General features: G+C 42.7%; 1 protein-coding gene across 2 annotated transcripts in view; it reads right to left on the bottom strand.

Moving 5' to 3' along the window:
- The window catches only part of cntnap5a (contactin associated protein family member 5a), a 159,675-nt gene that overhangs the window by 105,009 nt on the left and 35,669 nt on the right, over window positions 1-18,997 (bottom strand). For both annotated transcript variants that reach the window (XM_011489979.4, XM_078939673.1), the window contains exons 2-3: window positions 12,971-13,081; window positions 10,359-10,552 (exon numbers count right to left, since the gene is read on the bottom strand). In XM_011489979.4, coding sequence (XP_011488281.1) covers window positions 10,359-10,552; window positions 12,971-13,081 — 305 coding nt within the window. The remainder of the gene's footprint in view (window positions 1-10,358; window positions 10,553-12,970; window positions 13,082-18,997) is intronic.

The following is an 18,997-nucleotide window of genomic DNA, read 5'->3' as shown; positions in this document are numbered from 1 at the left end:
GTGTTGTGTTGTGAGGTGTTGTGTTGTGAGTTAATGTGTTGTGTGTTAAGTTAATGTGTTGTGTGTTAATGTGTTGTGTGTAAAGTTAATCTGTTGTGTGTAAAGTTAGTGTGTTGTATGTAAAGTTAGTGTGTTGTGTGTAAAGTTATTGTGTAAAGTTAATGTGTTGTGTGTAAAGTTCGTGTGTTGTGTATAAAGTTAATGTGTTGTGTTGTGACCCTTCTGGGCCACCGTAACTTATAGTGTGGAATATACGGTAGTTAGAAAAGCAGAAAATATGTAAACCAACTTTTGATTTTCCATTTTGTACAATTTTGCTCTCCACATTTCCTCACCCACATCAGCTACGAACTGACCGAGTTTTTTGTTATACGTTGGACTTCTCAGACCATTTCGACAATTTCTCAGAGGCGGCTAATGATAGAGCAAAAAGCAAAACAACAAACACTTTTTTTTTAAAAGGATCTATAGAAGAGTTTAAGTGACTTAGGTGTGATGCATAGAATGCGGTTAGCTATTTTTGGCAAACAGCTGATGTTACAGCCAGTGACTCAGCCCCTCCCACAGTTAGCTTAAACATGCGTTTTTTTTCTAACCCTTGTGCTATGTGTTAGTTAACCCAACCTTAACGTGCCTCCCAAGGCAGTGGGGTCATCTGGACCCACAAGATAGCACAAGGGCTAAAGCAAGAAAAAATAAATGAATTCAAATGTAATGATTAAAAAAGCAAAATACACCAAATTGTTCAGCTATGAATTCTTTGTAGCAGGCATTTGATGATGACATGAAAACTGATTCTTTTTTACGCTTGAACTGTTAAATCAACGGCTTTAACGGAGAAAACCCTTAAAATGGAAGGAAACTGTTCAGACAGCAGCGTGTGGTTTGCTACACACAGACTTCCTGGGAAGATGTGAAATATCCCACAGAACCTCACTGCAGGCTTCACACCGACGAGCCTCGCTGAGGTGTTTTCAAATCATGTTTGATAGAAAATAAATGTGAAGGAAATCAGACCGCATGCCGACTCTCCGCTGAATCCAAAAACGGATAAATATGTGGAAGTTATGGGAACAAAACCATCAATTGTTGATGGTTCTGGTTTAGTAGAAGGGGCAAACGTTGGGAGAGGTCTCCCACCTTCCTGCTGGGTTGCTTGCTTGTTAGAGTTGGTGAGATGGTGCAGGACTGGAAAGACATGCAGCCTCTCGCACACGGAAACCTGAAGTAATTAAGCAGCCGAGAGATGGAGAAGAAACTGCTGAGCTGGTCTGCCTTGGGCGATGGATTTAAATAGAGTCTGATTGATCAAAACTTCAAAAGCTGAAAGGAAAGGTTTTCACCGCCGTGTGTACAAAACGGGAGAAACAAAAGAAAATGTGTGTTCTCTGCTTGAAGGACGATTAAAGCCGCACTCTGTGTCAGAACATTGAACCAATAGTCAAGCTTTAGGAGTTTTAGGAGTAGTCAGTTTTGTTTTTTTCCCCAATACTTCTAGATGTTTTCATGCACTAACAGTCCTCATGACACACTTTATAGATTTCCTCAGACAGACATGAACATTTTCATTTTTCTCTCTTGTTTTAACTCTCAGAGATCAAACCTTCACAGCAACGTACGTCCAGTTTTATTAAATAAAAAACACAGATCATCTTTGCAAACTGAACGCATTCTGTTCAGGAGACACGACATGGAGGACATGGATTGACAAGGTCTACAGCCAATCAGGACGCAGTTAAAAAATAAAAGCACAAAAAAATTTGCTAAATAGCGAGATGACGACAGGTGATCCGTAATATAGCAAGGAAAAACTGTAGAGCAATTCAACAATAACGTGCGGAGGTTTTATCGCCTATTTAAAGCTCAAAGAATGACAAGTAAAAATAACACTAAGCAAAAGTAAAAGTGAATGCAATAAAAAGTGTTTCAATCATGTTAAGTTGAAGTGGTCACAACACTAGGAATTCTGACCATAGATGGCGCGAAACGTAATGTTAGCTAATAACGATAACCGATATTTCAGCATTTTCATTCATCGTCGATGTCAAGAACTGCAGGTGAAAGTCCCAAAATGCAGGAGACCATGAGGCTCAGCGGCAAGAACGTCAACTATTTAATAAATAAAACTCAAAGTGAGACAAAACCATGAAACAAATTGAGAAATAAAAAGATGAGAGTCCAGATGACCCGACAAGAAGAAAACCAGAAACTGAAAAACACTGAGGATGATTAACTTAACCCTGTAAACTCCCAAGATCAAAGAACAGAAAATTCTTTATTTTGGAATTCAGATGTTAGAATAATTCCACTGAGATCTAGATTGTATCAATTATGATCCATTGGGTGATATGGTCAGTTTTTGCTCACAGCAATGTTATTTTAAGAAACAAGAAAAGTGACACAAGTGTTCAGGAAGAAAAAGCACCTTATTTACCCACCGTCTCAATTATGATCCACACATTTTTAAAAAGGTGTAACTGTATTAAAATGACTTAAGGATTTATCAACTGATGTTCCATTCTTTCAAAAATAGCTGACAATAGATGACTTTTTCTCGACACAGAAAATTAGCAATACTTTTCCCGCCAAAAACATTTCTGGGTTTTCAGTGAGGCAGCCATTTTGAAATAAGCATGAAAAGCCCTTCTACTGCCTCTAGTGGAATGATGAGGAACTACAGAGTAAAATACATGAATCTAGTTCTATCCAGAGGGTTTTTAGTGAGAGTTTGGATCATGCTGATGAGGTGGGGCTCCCAGAAATGCGTGGATCACATGATCATGATTAACAAGTTGAATCTACGTGACTGACGGTATGTAAACTTGTAGATGGAACACCAGAAGAATCATACGGAGTCCGTGATCGGACATGGGTTAAAAAAAAAAAGTATTCATTCCCAAGAAATAATATTTCGTTAACACGAAATAATAATTAGTTTCCACGAAATAGTATTTTTTTTCATGAAAAAATTAATTAGTGGGAACGAAATAATAATTCAAGTAATAAGTCATTCAAAACATGGATGTGAGGAATACTTTACAGCAGATACCTTGACATTTCTGTCTATGTGTATCTCATTACAACACATTTACTGTCGAACAGGAATAATAATATTCAGGACTTGTCTTTTGTTAACATAATCGTTAGCAGTCACTTTACATCCGAAGGCTACATGCTACGTATCCAATCATGCATCACACATATCCCATAATGCATCTCGACCAATCACAGTGTCCCTGTAACTGTGGTGCATTCAAATACAACAGGATCAATGTATATCAGAATATTATTTCGTGGGAACAAATAAATTTATTTTTTTATCTGTCAGGCTCCACAGAATAACGAAAACAGTAAAGATTAGACTAAAAAGCTTACTATAATGTAGAAAAAACTCATTGCTATAACAGCATTCATATGCACCTCATTATGTATATGTGGATCTAAAAGTTTGATGTTTTGTGCATAATTTCTCTTTTTTTTGCTCAAAATACATTTGAGGATGAGCAGTTCTCATATTTTAAAGTCATTCTATCCCAGTTCTCAATTCTATTTCCTGTGAGGTTTTTGTGAACGAAATCAGGAGCAAAGGCTAATTTGACAAGAAGTCGGACCAAAAACGCAATTAAATGGAGAGTTTTTCACTGTGGGAAAACTGTGTGGTTGCCATGGTGACATTTTATTTTCTAAAGGAGGATGGGTGATCATCAAACATCCTGGGAATAAATCTCCCTCCCTGCCTGGAGACTAAGCCACTTTTGATGTGTTTTATATAAAGATGGCCGAGTTGGGGTTTGACGCCGTGGGAATGAGTGGATCTTGAGGAGACCACACCTCCACGAGAAACCCCGCCTTCGCTTCGCTCTGGAAGGATTCTTGGGGTTCATAAATATTTAAGGTGCAATTAATGAAGATATTAATAATGGCACGTTACTGAGGTAGAAGTACACATCTCGGCAGGGATTCATATAATTATTGGAACAAAGGAAAAATGTTTTCCAGGCGAACAGAGCCGGACTTCCCAGCAGTCCGTGAGAGCGGCGAGCCACCAATTCTTCAAATCCTTCCCCAAAAGCGCGCTTTCATTATTGTGCTTTACTCAGCCCGTGCTGCTGCTGTTTAACTCTTTTTTTTCCCCCATATCATTTAATATTCGATTTTCTTCTTCCAATGCTCTCTTTCTTCTGCACTTTCATTTAACTACGAGGCAATTACGCTTTGAGCGGGGCAATAAAAACGCAATATCATTATTGTAGCTATAATAAATATTCTGTGCCCAGTTGAAAAATGACTTTGAAAACATGAAAACAATCATCTTTTTTTCCCACATTTCCAACAGCACAGAGCTTGTTTGCAGCTCGGAGCCGTTTTTCTTTTTATACCTCTGAGCCTCCAGACGGACGTGGATGAGATCAGGGGGGCAGCAGGGATGGAGGTGGGGGGGTGTCTGCAGAAATGTGCTTTCTAATACAATAAATCAGAGGCTGCTTTTCTGGCCTGCAGCAGCTCTGCACAGCGGCATCACCTCCTTTCCGGCCGACAGCTGCAGCAGGAAGCCGAGAAGCCGCTCATCTGAACGCCGCAGCCAAGCTGTCAGGCTGCACCTGCAGGAGCGGCGGCGCGGCCCCACAGCGTCCCACATCGTGGTGCCTAAATTCTCCAAAATGATCCCAAACACATTTACAGAAACAAAATGTCAACTAGGGAGTTGGGATATTACTATGAGATGACTAATAATGATAAAAATGAGAATGTAATTCACATGATCTCACCACTACAGACACCAACACACACATCTTCTGCTCCGAGATGATTGATCGCTTTGAATGTTTGGATTCATTCCAGAAGCAGAGACATAAACCTGAGCTTCATCTAAAGAAAACAAACTAACTTGATCAGGAAAAACTTTTCACACATTAACGGTAAGGATATTTGCTTTTCTAACAAAAAAATCAGTTTAAACGGTCAGAGATTGCATGTTTGTTTCGGGGCTGAGTCTGTCTCCCCCTCTGGTCACCGCCGGGAGCCGTCCCCAGAGTTCCAACCACACTACATCTCCCAGCAACCCCGGCGCACACTTCCTGTCACTTCCGCACACCTGACTCATTTATTCAATCAACCACAGTCTACTTAAGCACTGCACTGAGCCTCAGTCAGTGTGAAGTATTGTTTGTGCCACTCTGCCTTCATTACCGAGCGTTAGATCTGGACCTGATCTTTAGTCTTCTGACCCTGACTCTGTTTGCCTGCCCCGACTCTCCCCTGATGATCTCATGCTGGTTATCGACCCCAGCCTGCCTGTACCTGATTTAGCTTTGTGGACTTTTAGCTGAGCTAATAAACCTGCTGCATTTGGATCCAGCCGTCTGCCTGTTCCTGCGACACTGGGTTGCTGATTCACTTTCTTCACAGCCAATCGCAATCAAACCCCTTCCTCGTTTATCTGCATTCCAGACATTTCGCCGGCCCGACTCCCCCCCATTCTCCTCCTGGCTCTTCTCTTCAGGGTGGTCTGGCCTTGACCACCACCTGCACACGGTCATCCCAAGCAAACAAGATGTCTCCGGCTCAGAGTCTGACAGCCAGGAACTTTAGACTATTTCATGCTCAATTCCTTTTTCACTCTTCAATCTTTCAATCACACTTTCAGCATCTCTCCTCATTGACATTTAGCTTCATGAAGCACAGGGTGAATCTAGTGCCACGTCCGAATTCCCATCCTAACCCTAAATACTAAAAAACTATATAGGCACTATGTAGTGCCCTGGATTTTAAAAGTCGGACACCATGCTCACTACTTTTTTTATTTATTTTTTAACTGCTGATATGACATCATCGATTTCAAGTTAAAATCGAATTAAAATGAGCGTTTTGAGACGATTATTTATGACTCCACTGTCTTCTGAAGATAAAAACGTTGATGGTTTATTAAAAAAAATAAAAATATTTGGGCAAAATTGTTCAGGCGCAATGCATTGTGGTCTATATTTGCTGATCTGGTGAGCATCGATGCACACTGGTTTTTCGCAGAATCTTCTGGGAAATTTCCAGGGCCCTTGATTTTGGATTCATAGATTCCAAAATGGCAAACGCACTATACAGTGCACTATGTAGTGAAGGAATTTGGACACAACCCTAGTATTTTAGCGCAACTTATGAACAAGTACTCAGATAATCATAGCATGAAAATCATGCTAACAAGTCAACTAGACTCTATTTACCGTCAAATCACTAAATCAGTTGAATTTTTCATCCCCTGTGTCGCTTTGGAACAACCGTCTGACTCCTGGCTACGTGGAGTTGCGTTGCTGTCAGTAGAAAATACTGATCTAAATGGATAGCTCCCTCTAGTGGTCGTCAGTGTTGGTGGGAAACTAAAGACACACGAGCATATTTATCAAATAAAAAAAAATATATAACATAGAGGTCGCACCCCCAGCCAACAACTATGCAAAAAGCTGTGACTCCAGAAAATAATGGTACATATTGAAAACTCAATTAAAAAAAACTGTAGAGCTATTATTGCCGTTCTTTTAATTTTCAACTTTAGTTTGTGGTGACGCGGCGTGCAGTAGTGACAACGCTCTACCAAAGTCGGTTACATCATAGGAGGGATGACGCACAAGCAGCCAGGAGCAGGAATTAAATCACCGTCAAATCATGACCAATGAGCTCAAAGCCCCGCCCCCATGAAAGATCAGGCTCCAAAAAGGAAGATTCAGATTTCAAACCAGATTGAAAGTAAAAAAAACATGAACTGAAAATCCAAAGCAGAAGCTGTTACTAACAAATATTTTAGTTATTAATATTTTCTCGAGTTTATTTCATTTCAAGGTTTCAGTTTCTCTAGAAATTATTTTTTTTCCAAATCTTTTATTATTTCTTTTAGGTTTTGTAATTTAAGTTAAATTTTTTTATTTAAAATCCAGTTTTTTATTCACTTAAAGTTGACCTGATTTGACCCCCTCCTCTAATGAACTTTGAAAACTTTTCCCTCCATATTCGCCTCTTTGTTCGGAACCATGTGCCCCCCCCCCCCAGCCCCCCCTTCACACCTCAACGCCGTTAGCAGGCGTGTGGAGGCGGCCTCAGACTGCAGCGCCTTCTTATTTTAGCCTCCTTCATTCCCACACTCTCCTGCATTCCCGATGATCCATTTTTAAATAGGTGGGGGGGATAAATAATTGAAAGCTGGCACAGAACTACAGAAATTGTTCGCTTTTTGTGTTTCTCCATAATTTCAACACAATGAAAAAAAGATCATTCTGCCGCAGCCAGTGGGCAAGTGCCGCCCGCCATGCTAATTGGAGCGGCGAGTAGAAAAACACTCCGAAATAGAGTCGAACATCTCGTTGGCAGCCTTTGACATAACTGGGGCAAACACAATAAAGAATTGATGACATGTGCCAACGTGGGGGCCATTTTCGTAGCCTCTGCACCCGTGAGCGGGCTGCTGGGAGTTTACACGCGGGACAGAAAGAGGCAGCATTATAATCGTGTTGACACCAGACACTTCCCACACCTTGAGAGGCGTCGGAGGAAGTGAGAGGATGTTATCCCACGCTGACCCGCCGCCATCAATACTGCAGAGAGTCCGGATCAGGAGACGGAGATGCTATCGCCCATGACTGAGGCCAGACCATCGCCGCAGATAAGCAGAGGCTGGGAAGCACAAAGCTGCAGGAATCGGGAGCGTTTCCTGATGCTGCCTCCATCTTTCTATTTAAAGACAGTTTGAGCCGTGGAGCGTCCTTCAGCTGTAGCTCTACCACCGGAAAGGCTCAGATGGTTGTTTTTGTTTAAATCCTTACAACACCAGAGCTTTTGACTACCGTAACTTTCGGTAAGCGTAACTGGGCGGCAGTTTACCTCAGGCTGTAGAGCAGGTCCAACAACCGAAGGGTTGGCGGATCGACTCCCGCCCTCCCCAGGGGATGGGTCAAATGCGGAGAACAATTTCCCCAATGTGGGGTAAATTAAGGTAAACAAAAAATAAAAATAAAAAACTCTTCAACAGTATGAACGGAATTCCAGGTGATTCTGAGGCAGACGAAAGCAGCTGATATACAACATTTTATATTTTTGTGTTTGCATATCATATAAAAAAACGTTTTTCTGTTCGTCAAAATCAGCTGATTCCTGTTGATCGACTGAAAAGTCAGATTTACAGTATGTCAAAGATGTTATTTAGGTGTCGCCAGCGCCGGTGTCGAAAGGTTACAGACCCCCTCCGATCAAAGGTTTTTGGTGTTTTTGGCATTTTTCTGACGATAGAGGACAACTATAAAAAAATGAAGCTTAAGATGTATTTATTGATTGCATTTCTTGATTCAAAATGTGAATTAGGAGCCGTGAAAAGTTGGAAAAAGATTGTATCAGTGACATAGAAACTACGTCTCCCTACGAGCTCCCTGCTCTAAAACTACGACTGGATAGCTCCGACATCGCTCGCCATTTTTGTTGCATCGCTAATGTTAGGTTGAGGGTGGGAGGGGCTGTAAGCTAGTGGCAGATCCTGTAAATAGAAGGATGATGGGAAAAGAGAGAAGGCTTACTCTGCACCAACAGTCCCGCCCACAACTTGGAGGTGAACTTCTAATGAACTACTGCCGCTCTGCAGAAACTATGTCCTAGAAAACGACACTGGTTTTTGATAATGATAAAATTCCACTGGGAAGGTTTTGGAAAATAAGATCAAACGATGATCAGAGTGGGACTTTAAAGGCCGTCTTCAGCTGTTAAAATGTTTATAAAGAGGTGGACCAACCCTGATGATGACTGGAAGAACCAGAAACTGACGACATTTTGTGTGACCCTTTAACACCGGAGCCGTCGCCGGCGACAGCAAAATAACACACACCGTTTGATCTACCATAACTGAGCGTTCACGGAACAAACATAATTATAATCAATTAGATAAACGGGTTATTTTGTTCCGCGTTAGAATCAGCTGATACACGATGTTTAGGTAAACACTTCCGACTGTAAGGTGTTGCTGCTTTGCTTCAGAATCCACTGCAATCACATTCATCGCCAGAAGATTTAGGGACGTTTAAAAACATAAACACTGGAGCCAAAGCTCCGATGTTTACTGGTTAACCAAACTAAAAATACAGTTTTCCTCCAGCAAAATTGGTTCTAAAAGCTTTAAAATGTAAAAAATTCAGGTTTTATTAGTGTTGAGGCTCATTAAAAACTTTCACTTGGAGGTTCCACCTCCGATTGGTTGATTGCAGGTTCGATTCCCAGCTTGGCTGCCCATGTGTCCTTGGGCAAGACACCGAACCCCACCCTGCCTCCGGTGGAAGGTTGGCGCCAGTGTGTGAATGTGTGACTGTAAAGCGCTTTGGGACTCTGAGGAAGGTAGAAAAGCGCTATACAAGTATACAAGTTTTTCGAGTATACAAGTACATAAGTTGCACAGTAGATCGCAAAGTTATCGTCATCGCGATATCAAGCTGTGCAATATACATATCGCAAAAAAAGACGAAAATCCCAATAAACGGTTACTTTAAATGTGCCAAAACAATCTTGTGGCAGTTTGAAGTATTTAACGAATCAAATAAATCCTGTTATGCATTTGACCAATCAGATGGAAGCTTTGATGTTAGATATAGACGGGGTCACATAGAGTATAATTGAAGTTATGTTGACTCTCGTTCAAATTAAACGGTTGCAGTGAAATGGAAATAGAAACGATGTTTATGCTATTTGTTGCTTTATCGCAGGTTATGGGGTCATCACAATATCAATGACTAATATTGTGTGTCGCGAGTTTATCTCATATCGCGCAGCCCTAACGCAAGTATACAAATATACAAGTAAACACCATTTACCATAAAGTCTGATCGGGTGTCTATTGTGATTTTTTTGTACGTTTTTGTCCCCGTAACAGAAGGATAACAGTATTGTGTGTGAGTGTGTGTGGGGAGTGATTACACACACACACACATTTGTGCAACAAAGGTCATCGGAATGATTGCGTGTTCAGGAAGTGTTCATGAAGCACTTGAAGCCTTTTGGTTGTGTCGTTGACCTTAACGCCGCTCGCTTTTTTGTCTTTTCTTGTGCTTCCAAACACGTTTTTCTGTTCAATCCTGACACCACAAACGGAGAATCCAACTGCTGCTTTTGCACATTTCTCTTTCTACTATTGATTATACAAACTGTCAGTGACCTTCTAGGTACAGCCCCCCCACCCCCCTCGCTCAGCTTCCAGAGTTCATGCTAATTCATGCTAATCAGCTCCATGTTTTGACAACCGACAACAATCGCTTCAGAGTGTTTCCGTGAAGCCCCAAACAAAAGCAGAACCCGTCAGGCTGGATGGGGCAGCAGCGGACGGTCAGAGCGCGACTCACCTCCACGCCGTCCTCCTGCCTGTACTGCTTCCAGATGCGGCCCGTGTCGCTGAGCAGCAGCAGGTAACTGCTGACCCAGTCCCAGCTGTCGTGGCGGCCCTGCGTGGCCACGGCCGTCACCTCCATCTGTTCCCCGAGGTCCACCTGCAGCCAGGGGTTTTGGTCCGTCACCATGGGAGACCAGCCTCCTGCTCCTGGAGGAGAAACACAAAGTGAAACCTCCAGGCAGATGTTTTTGGAGCCTCCTCTGAGGGGCAGGCGCTCATCAGGCGGGTTTTTGCTTGAATGCTGGTGCTTGAAAACAGATTTTCAGGTTTTTGTTTGACTGAAAATGTTATTCTGAAGTCTCCCTCCGATTATCTTTTGATCTATTTTCAAAGTGTTCTCAGTGGTCTTTTAAGCGATGATCCCGTGTGGTTTTATAGGACATAGTTTCTGTAGTATGGCAGAAATAGAGTTGTGGGCGGGACTATTGGGGAGGAGCAGCTATTTTGGCGTCTGCTCCTGATTCACAACGATTTGTATCAAGAAATATTCATTGTCAGAAAACGTTGGGAGTAGGGTCATCTGGACCCTCAAGACACACAAAGTACACTCTGTCTGATTTCCTCATGTCAGCATCTTCTAACACTTCTAACATGAACAGCACTACAGGACCGTTCTGCAGGATTTAGAAGGTTGTAAAAAGGAAAATCCATACGACTGCGTCTCACCCGTTCTTTACGTTACATGTTGGATAAGAGTTCGCTATGACCCGTCGCCCGCAGCATGCATGTGGAAAACATGTGCATAAGCATTTTCTCTCTTTGGCTTCATCATCCGTCCTGTTTTCTGACTGCAGGTGGCTTCACCGCCGACAGTCATCCTCTCCATTCCCTCCTCTTCCAGCCGGGCTGTACTTTGGTGAGCGGTGGAAGCCGTGCGCAGTGGTGTGTCCAAACGCTGCCGGTTGTTTATTTATGTCATTATGTTCTTTTTTATCCATTTTTGTGACTTCAAGCAGGATGTCTGAAGAAAAGCCGAAGATCTCAGATCTACAGACCCTTCATCGGTGTAGTAATGCATGCGGAGGGGAACCGAGGGATTCTTCTTCATAAATAATTATGAGTGCTAACCTTTTCCTGCAGGGAGGGAAGTGCGGACATCCAACGCTGTAATTATCATGTAATGTCTCATGTCAGCAGCTTCCACATACTAATTCTGTCATCTGTGAACCTTTTGGAATTTAGCGGCTTCTTCCACACTTCCCTGCTTCAGCTGGCATGTGTGTGAATCCAAAGTCTTCCCGCGTCCGCAATCGATTCTGAGAGGCGAATCCGATCGTCGTGAGGAAGCTCCGCCCTCGCCGCCTTCATTTAACCTCCATTTACGACATTATGTAAAGACAACTCTGATCTGAACGGCTACAAACTGGAAATCACAGACGACTGTCAGACGCGGGAGCACTTTGGAAAACTACAGTCAGTGAAAGCATCACTGCATCCAAACGTGAGGCTAAAGCCAGCAGAGGAGAATCCACAAGCTTGGCTGAACCCCCCAACATTAAAATGTGTCCTTGGAGGGTGAAAAAATACACGTTTAGAGGCTAAATTCCCAGATTACGGTATAAGTATAACAAAAAAAACAAAAAGTGTATTTAGTAGGGGTGTTTGTTGTCAATAGCTAGCATTATGATACTTATGTATCTCACAACACGATGCGTATCGCGATACTTCCAACGACTCTACCTGAACGATTTCTTAATATTTTTAAAAGTATATGACAAAAAAATCTGCCGGAATATTTATTCGCTTTAACATGGAGACATTCATTTTATTGAATGTACCACAACTGTGGTTGTATCCGAATTCCCTCACTACTAACTACATAGAGCACTAAATAGTGGGGTCGCCAAGTCAACATTGTCCGATTTACACAACAAAATATTTCTCAGTGTAACAAAAACAAAACAGAATGAATGTTCTTTAACCAATGAGGTTCTGTAGGTAGAGCATGTCTCCTAACAACAAAAACCGCAAGTTTGACTGAATATTTAATAAGAGCTGCTTCTGCCTGAGATCTCTGTTTTGTGCGTTTAGAGCTGCTCAAAGACGCTCGTTGTGTTTTCAGCTAGAGGTCAGGTGTGGAAAACAAAAGTCAGACGCTCATAAAACAATTAAATACCGTCTTGACAGCATTTTGAAATTGATTAAAAAAATACATTAAAAAAAAAAAATCGATAGAAAATGCACTTAAAAACGCATAATCTGGAATGCTATTATCAACTAATCAACTACTGTTTTGGGTCATGTTGACCCATCGCCACAACAGAGGATCTTCATAGTGACATATATATATGTATATATGTACACACACTAATTAAAGTACAAAAGAAAGTTTTAGTGAGAATGATGAACTTCAAATGTGGAAAGATTGTCATCTTTTTATTATTTTGAAACTGACATTAATTTAAATGTTCAGAATTGGAAAAACTGTAACCGCTGGGGTTGCTGGTTCACATCAAGTTATTGTTGAGCGATATGGAGGACTGATGAGGTCTGCAGCCCGGCCCCCCCTGGGTTCCTTTTCTACAGAACTGGAAAAGATGGCCTCTGGGTGGAGGTCCCACTCACCGTCTCTCCTGTTCAGGATGGCGTTGAAGGCGGCGGCGCTGGCCGCCGACTGCGAGGAGCTCTGAAAGGACGACTGCGGCAACGCAGACACCAGAGGACCATTGCAACTGTCTGGAAAAGCAGATAAAAAGGAAGCAGATTCTGATCAATTTTCAGTGAAATCAAATCACTTTACAAATGTGCGCAGTCATCGTCTCCATTCCTGAAAGCAACAGGGATCTGATTCACTTCTGCGGCCCACAAATGACTCCAGCAGTCCATTAACCCCTGCAGTGACCCTCCAGAGAGCGGCGCAAAGGCCGCGGCGCCCGCTCGCTGGCTTTACGTGTGCTCGTTCTAATCCCTCACTGTGAGATTACATCATGCCAACAGGCAGCAGATTAAGAGTGCAGCGATCTAAAGCTGTCAGCGTTTCATCTGCGCCTCATTCCGGGTCTGAGCTGCTTTAAGGGGACGTGATGAGAACTGGCACCGGCCTGATTACAATTATCCTCCATCGGGGGGTGAGGGTGGGGTGGGGGGCCTGGGCACATCTGGAGTTTAAAGTCAGAGCCAAGGCTTTCCTTCAGGACAACCTGCAGAATTTCTGCCGACCCGATTCCAGCGCTCCTCTCATCCGCTGCCAGGAGATTTCTCTAATCCTGATTTCAAGTGTGACTAAAGTGGATCAAGCCGTTTGGTCCAAGTGTTCTGCGGCGCCTGTGCAGATGTTCCACCGGCCGAGCCACAGCATCTTGACGCGAGCGCCGGGGGGGGGCTATGCAAGGACCGCTCCCCTGTCCGTCAAAAGTCTCCCCGCCGCCGTCTGTCTCACCTTCATCCGCCGCCCTTTGATGTGAGCGCCCGGGAGCCCGGCCAACCGGTTCTATCCTCCATTCGGTCCACAACAACGAGGAACACTTTGAAGATCCTCTGTTGTGGCGAGGGGTCATAATGACCCGAAAGCGAAGAGTATCCCCTCGCCTGTGATTGGCTGCTGCTCAGCTCCACCTCCAAAGGTCTCTGCTGGTATTGAGGTTTACTAAATATTCACACTGCATAAACAGACCCCCCCCCACCCCCCGGAAGAAAAATCTGGTCTTCTGGTCACTAAGACGCCTTTGCTCAACCTAAGATTTTGTTTTAAAACTTTCTTGCAAGACAGAAAATAAGAATTTTTCGTGAAACACGTTTTGTTTTTCTTCTTTCTACCGAGTTCCAAAACTCCAGGGACACAAACCGAAGCCGCCATGGGTCACATGACCACCAGAAGAGGGTGATTTCACCCACGAGTCTCTGTTCAGTCGACACAAGAAAAAAAGAAAGACGGAACAAAGCCAAAACTAAGAAATTATATTAACCCTATCCTATGGGGTCCAGATGACCCCACCCTAGCATTGACGTGTTCTCCCTACCATGACAAAGGTGGATAAAGGTGGAAAGATTTCATGTAATCCATGGACACCAGTGAAGATCACAAATCATTGAAGAAAAAAGGTTCAGCGCACTTTTTAGTGGGTCTAGATGACCTCCAGGTCCCTTGGAGGCACATCAACGTTGGGATTGGGGTCATCTGGACCCCACAAGACAGCACAAGGGTTAAAGGAAAAAAACAAATTCATGCATTCAGGAATATTTGCTGAGTAAACACATTTGACGTTCTTCAGACTGAAGCTTCTTACAGCAGAATCCATGAAACGTTCGCTTTAAGGTCGTGTCACACGGTCAACGCACATTTTGCGAATTTTCCACGCATGAAATTTCAGGTTTTTTTGTGATTCATGTATCCTTAAGTGTTTCTTGCGTTCGTCGATGTGCGCAGACGTCTGTTAAGGGTTTCAGCCGACGGCTCTTTACGTGAATTCGGTTTTGGTTTGAAAATGACGCACTTCATGGATATTCTACGTAGATGATACGCAGTCATTACGTAAATCTGACGCAATTGTTCGTGATTTTTGCAAGATGCATACGCTTTCCAAGACCACTCCACGTGTGTCTAAAGGACTGTTCAAGCATGTACCAATTTTACTACACGGATGTCTCAATGGGCTTCACACCGGTTACTGTAAACAAACAATAAATCAGTTCTAAAATGCCGTCACTGATGGCTAAACTAAACAAACTAAGCTGAACTGGGCCTCCCTGTTTACCACCAATGTATAACTTTTATATCTCGTATACGGCGCAAGAAATATTCTGTGCGTCAGTTATTTACGTAACTGACGCACAGATCACTAATGAATTGCATATCAACAGATCACTGACAGTTCATGTTCTACGTCGTTTTACGTGTTCTTTGCGTGGTTTATTCGTACTTCTTTCGTGGTTTTTTAATGTGGGATACATCGGTAAAAACCACAACTCTTCTCATTCTTTCCATTATATTTATGTTATGACCAATTTCCATCTGAGCGATATGCACAAAATGTTCGTAGCGGACGTTTAAGTCCCTCTCTGATCATCTTTTGATCTATTGTCAATTGTTCCCAGTCGTCTTTTTAGTTATGAATTGATCTAAAAATCTGTCGCTTTCCAGGACATAGTTTCTGCAGAGCTGCAGGAGTTCATCAGAAATCACCTCAGAGTTGTGGGCGGTACTGTCGGCGCAAAGCAACCCCGCCCTCCTTCTCTCCTTGATGTTAGAGCTCTCTGTTTACATCCTCTCCCGCTAGCTTACAGTCCCTATACCTAATATTAGCAGTGCTACAAAAATGGCAAAGAATTTTGGTTCCATCCAGTCGTAACGCCGGGATCCAGATTTCAGCTCAGACCAGGAAAACAAAGACAATCGTGGAAATGGAAGCAGCAGAAATGGGGCGGAGCCTTTTATAAATAACTCTAATAACTAAATAACTTAATATTTAAGTTCATATTGATAACCATTTCTTCTGCACACAGAGCGCCACGCAGGCGCAGCCTTTCCACACAACTGTGACATGATTTGTCTTAATGATTCCATTTTTATCCTCCACTACAACAAAGAAAAAAAAACAAGTAATGAAAAATCTATTTTATTTGGAACCAAACGTTTCACCATCGGTAGTGAAATGTTCCCAAAAATAAACTGTTTTCTGTTTGGATTTTCTGCTCGCTGCACAAACAAAGTGCAACACGAGTTTGTGTGCACGTCTGTTATTTATAGCAGTGTTTGTTCGTGCGTTATCCCTAACGAAGATAAGAGCGGCGCTCCACGGCTCAGAGGAATCCTGCCCGGCGACACAGACAATCCCCCATAATAGGATCAATTCACACTCAGTTGAGGATTTTTCAAAACCGCTTTCTGGCAATAAAAACACAACATATTTCAAGTCTTTCAATAATTCTGCAGCTTCTTATTTCAGAAGGCAAAACGTGAATTCCTCTTCCTTCCTGGAATCGATGGCGGCCGCCGCGCGGGTGAGAAGCGGCCTCGTCTTTGTCCTTTTCCCTCCGTTGCTAAATCGATATCTGCGTCACGTGAAGGGAAATCTGTAATTAACTTTGCAGAAAATTATCTTCTCGGTTCAAGGACGCCCAGAGAAACTGGAGCCGCGCTCGGCTGCAGGTTTCACTTCAAGTGGGATGAAAGGAGACGCGGCCCCTGCCTCGCATCTGCACGTCGAGAGAGCCGCTCCCTCCCCCGGCGCGCAGAAATAGACGCCGCCGCACAAAGACATCAAACGCACATCACAACAGAGCGAGCGTGGCGGCGCGGGCTGCACGAGCACCTGAAACTCTGCGGAAACAGCCGGAAAAACGCCGCAGGGAGGGGCTAAAAATAGAAGAAGTAAATGTTGAAGGAAAAGAGCAGCCTGGGGAGGGATGTGTGTGTGGGGGGGCCGTCTGTGCCGGCTGGATGGAGCTCAGGTGATTAAAGTTACACTCGCCCAACTAAGAGAGCGGGGGGGGGGGGGGGGGGGGGGGGGGGGGGTTTGATGGAAGACAGACATTCCTCCTGCTGAGGTTCTGCCTGATGTCTCCTCAGATCTCCACGCCGTTCTGTTGTGTCTCCTTGCTGGCGTGGACCCATAAACGCCAGCAAGTTTAGGAACTTCCACTTAATGACGCCACGTTTAGAAACCAACAAAGAAAACGCCAGAAACAGAAGATCTAAAGGGTTTTGTATGCAGGATCGACACAACTTTCATTATCAGTGAGAAGTCTTTGATGGGGGAGAAAATGCCAGATGTCTCCCTTCTGAAACCAGCCTCCAGCGGTTTTTACTTGGATTCTAACCCCCCTGTTATGTTCTGGGTCAAATGGACCCATTTGAAATGTAAAAGTCTAACAATTGATGCACTTAGAAGTATTGCTTCACTTCTCCTGCTGGCCTATTTACTGTAGTCAGCATAAAAATCAAAAACATGTTCAAGGGTCAAATTGACCCAAGGTTGTTGTTGTTTTTAGTGGGGGGGGGGGGTTTACACTATTTTTACCCATCTCCTTTTTTATTTATTGTGGTCAAATTGACTCGTTTTGAAATGTTAAAGTCCAACAAATGACAAACTTAAAAGGTTTTTTTTTCACTTCTCCTGCTTGGGTTATTTACTGTAATCAGCTCAAACAATACAAATGGTCCGGTTCAAATTGACCCAACAAAGGGGGAGGGGGGGTTAAGTGTTTTTTTGCACTTATTTTTCTTGTTTATTTAATGTAATCAACTCTAATAAAAAAAATTGCCGTGGATCTTATTGACTATTTTTAAAATGTTATAGCCTAATGTTATATATTTAAAATGATGCAGGTATTCGTCCACTTACACTTATCGGGTCACTTAATGTAATTAGCTTAAAAAATTGAAATGGTCTGGGTCAAATTGAACCGTTTTGGAAATAAAGATTTAACAAATTAAAGGTATTTTTAGGCATTTTCTATTTTTTATTTAATTTAGTCAACAAAAAAAATACAATGTTCTGGGTCAAATTGACCCGTTTAAAGAAAAATAATTGAAGCAAAAAAACAAACAAACTCAAAAGTATTTTTCCACGTCTTCTGCTTTGCTTGTTGGCGTCATCTCCTCCATTCATTCATCTTCTAAACCCGTTTTTCCTCCCTGTCGGGGTCACGGGGCTGCTGGAGCCTATCCTGCCCGCTTATGGGCGAAGGCAGGGGACGTCCTGGACAGGTCGCCAGTCTGACGCGGGACCACAATCACATACATGCACACTCTCATTCATGGACAATTTACATGAACCAATGAACCTATGGAGCCTGTTTTGGGACGGTGGGAGGAAGCCGGAGAGAAAACCCACACATGAACGGGGAGAACATGCAAACTCCACACAGGAAGGTCCCTGAACCTGAAGTGTCATTAAAATAAATAAAATAAAACAGTTCAGCTATTCTGTTTGTAAATTAAATGGTAACAAACAATAATACTGGTCATCAAAAATTAACAAAACAGGGGAGTTAATTTAGAGCAAAAAATATTCTCATATGAAAAGAGGCAGATTAGATGCGTTTTCAATCCATTTCTCAATTTACTTTTATATCCGTAAACCAAGTATTATTATTTAGGCAAATATGAAACCTTTTACCAGTACTAAAAAGCTAAAACTGTCCTTCCTCTCTGTGCATCGACACTGCTGAGCCAAATGAGGAATAACCATGAAATGTAACCGTTTTTTACAGTAGCTTCATATAAACTCTCACTGACCCGTCAGCTTCATATTCAGGAAACCTGTACCGTTTTCAGCTTAAATCAAGGACTGCCACACAGCTTTCATTGGATCCTGCTGCAATAATCTTCCTGAACTTCCTGCAGGCGAAAGCAGAACGTAGACAAAAGGCCGACTGCTTCAGGAAGCAGGAAAAGCAATCAGGAGGCGATCAAAAGAAAAGCAATAAAAACTTTCACCAACAGAAGATCAAGCAGACAAACAGCTTCTTCTCCAAGAATCAAGTCAAACCTTCATCTATTTCGTTTTTAGATCTACAATATCTAATCATTTCAGGGGGAAAAAAATTAAAAAAAGAACTTTCCCTCTTCGTATGTCAATATTCCATATGTTAAGAGTTTTCATCGTTTTCTCTCAGATTTCATGATTCCTTTACGTCTCAACGTTATTG

The sequence above is a fragment of the Oryzias latipes genome, chromosome 21 (genome assembly GCF_053564925.1).
Source record: "Oryzias latipes strain Hd-rR chromosome 21, Olatipes_Hd-rR_3.1".
Lineage (NCBI taxonomy): Eukaryota > Metazoa > Chordata > Actinopteri > Beloniformes > Adrianichthyidae > Oryzias > Oryzias latipes.
The sequence above is the reverse complement of the archived record's forward strand: the minus strand, read 5'-3'. Positions and strand labels throughout refer to the sequence as shown.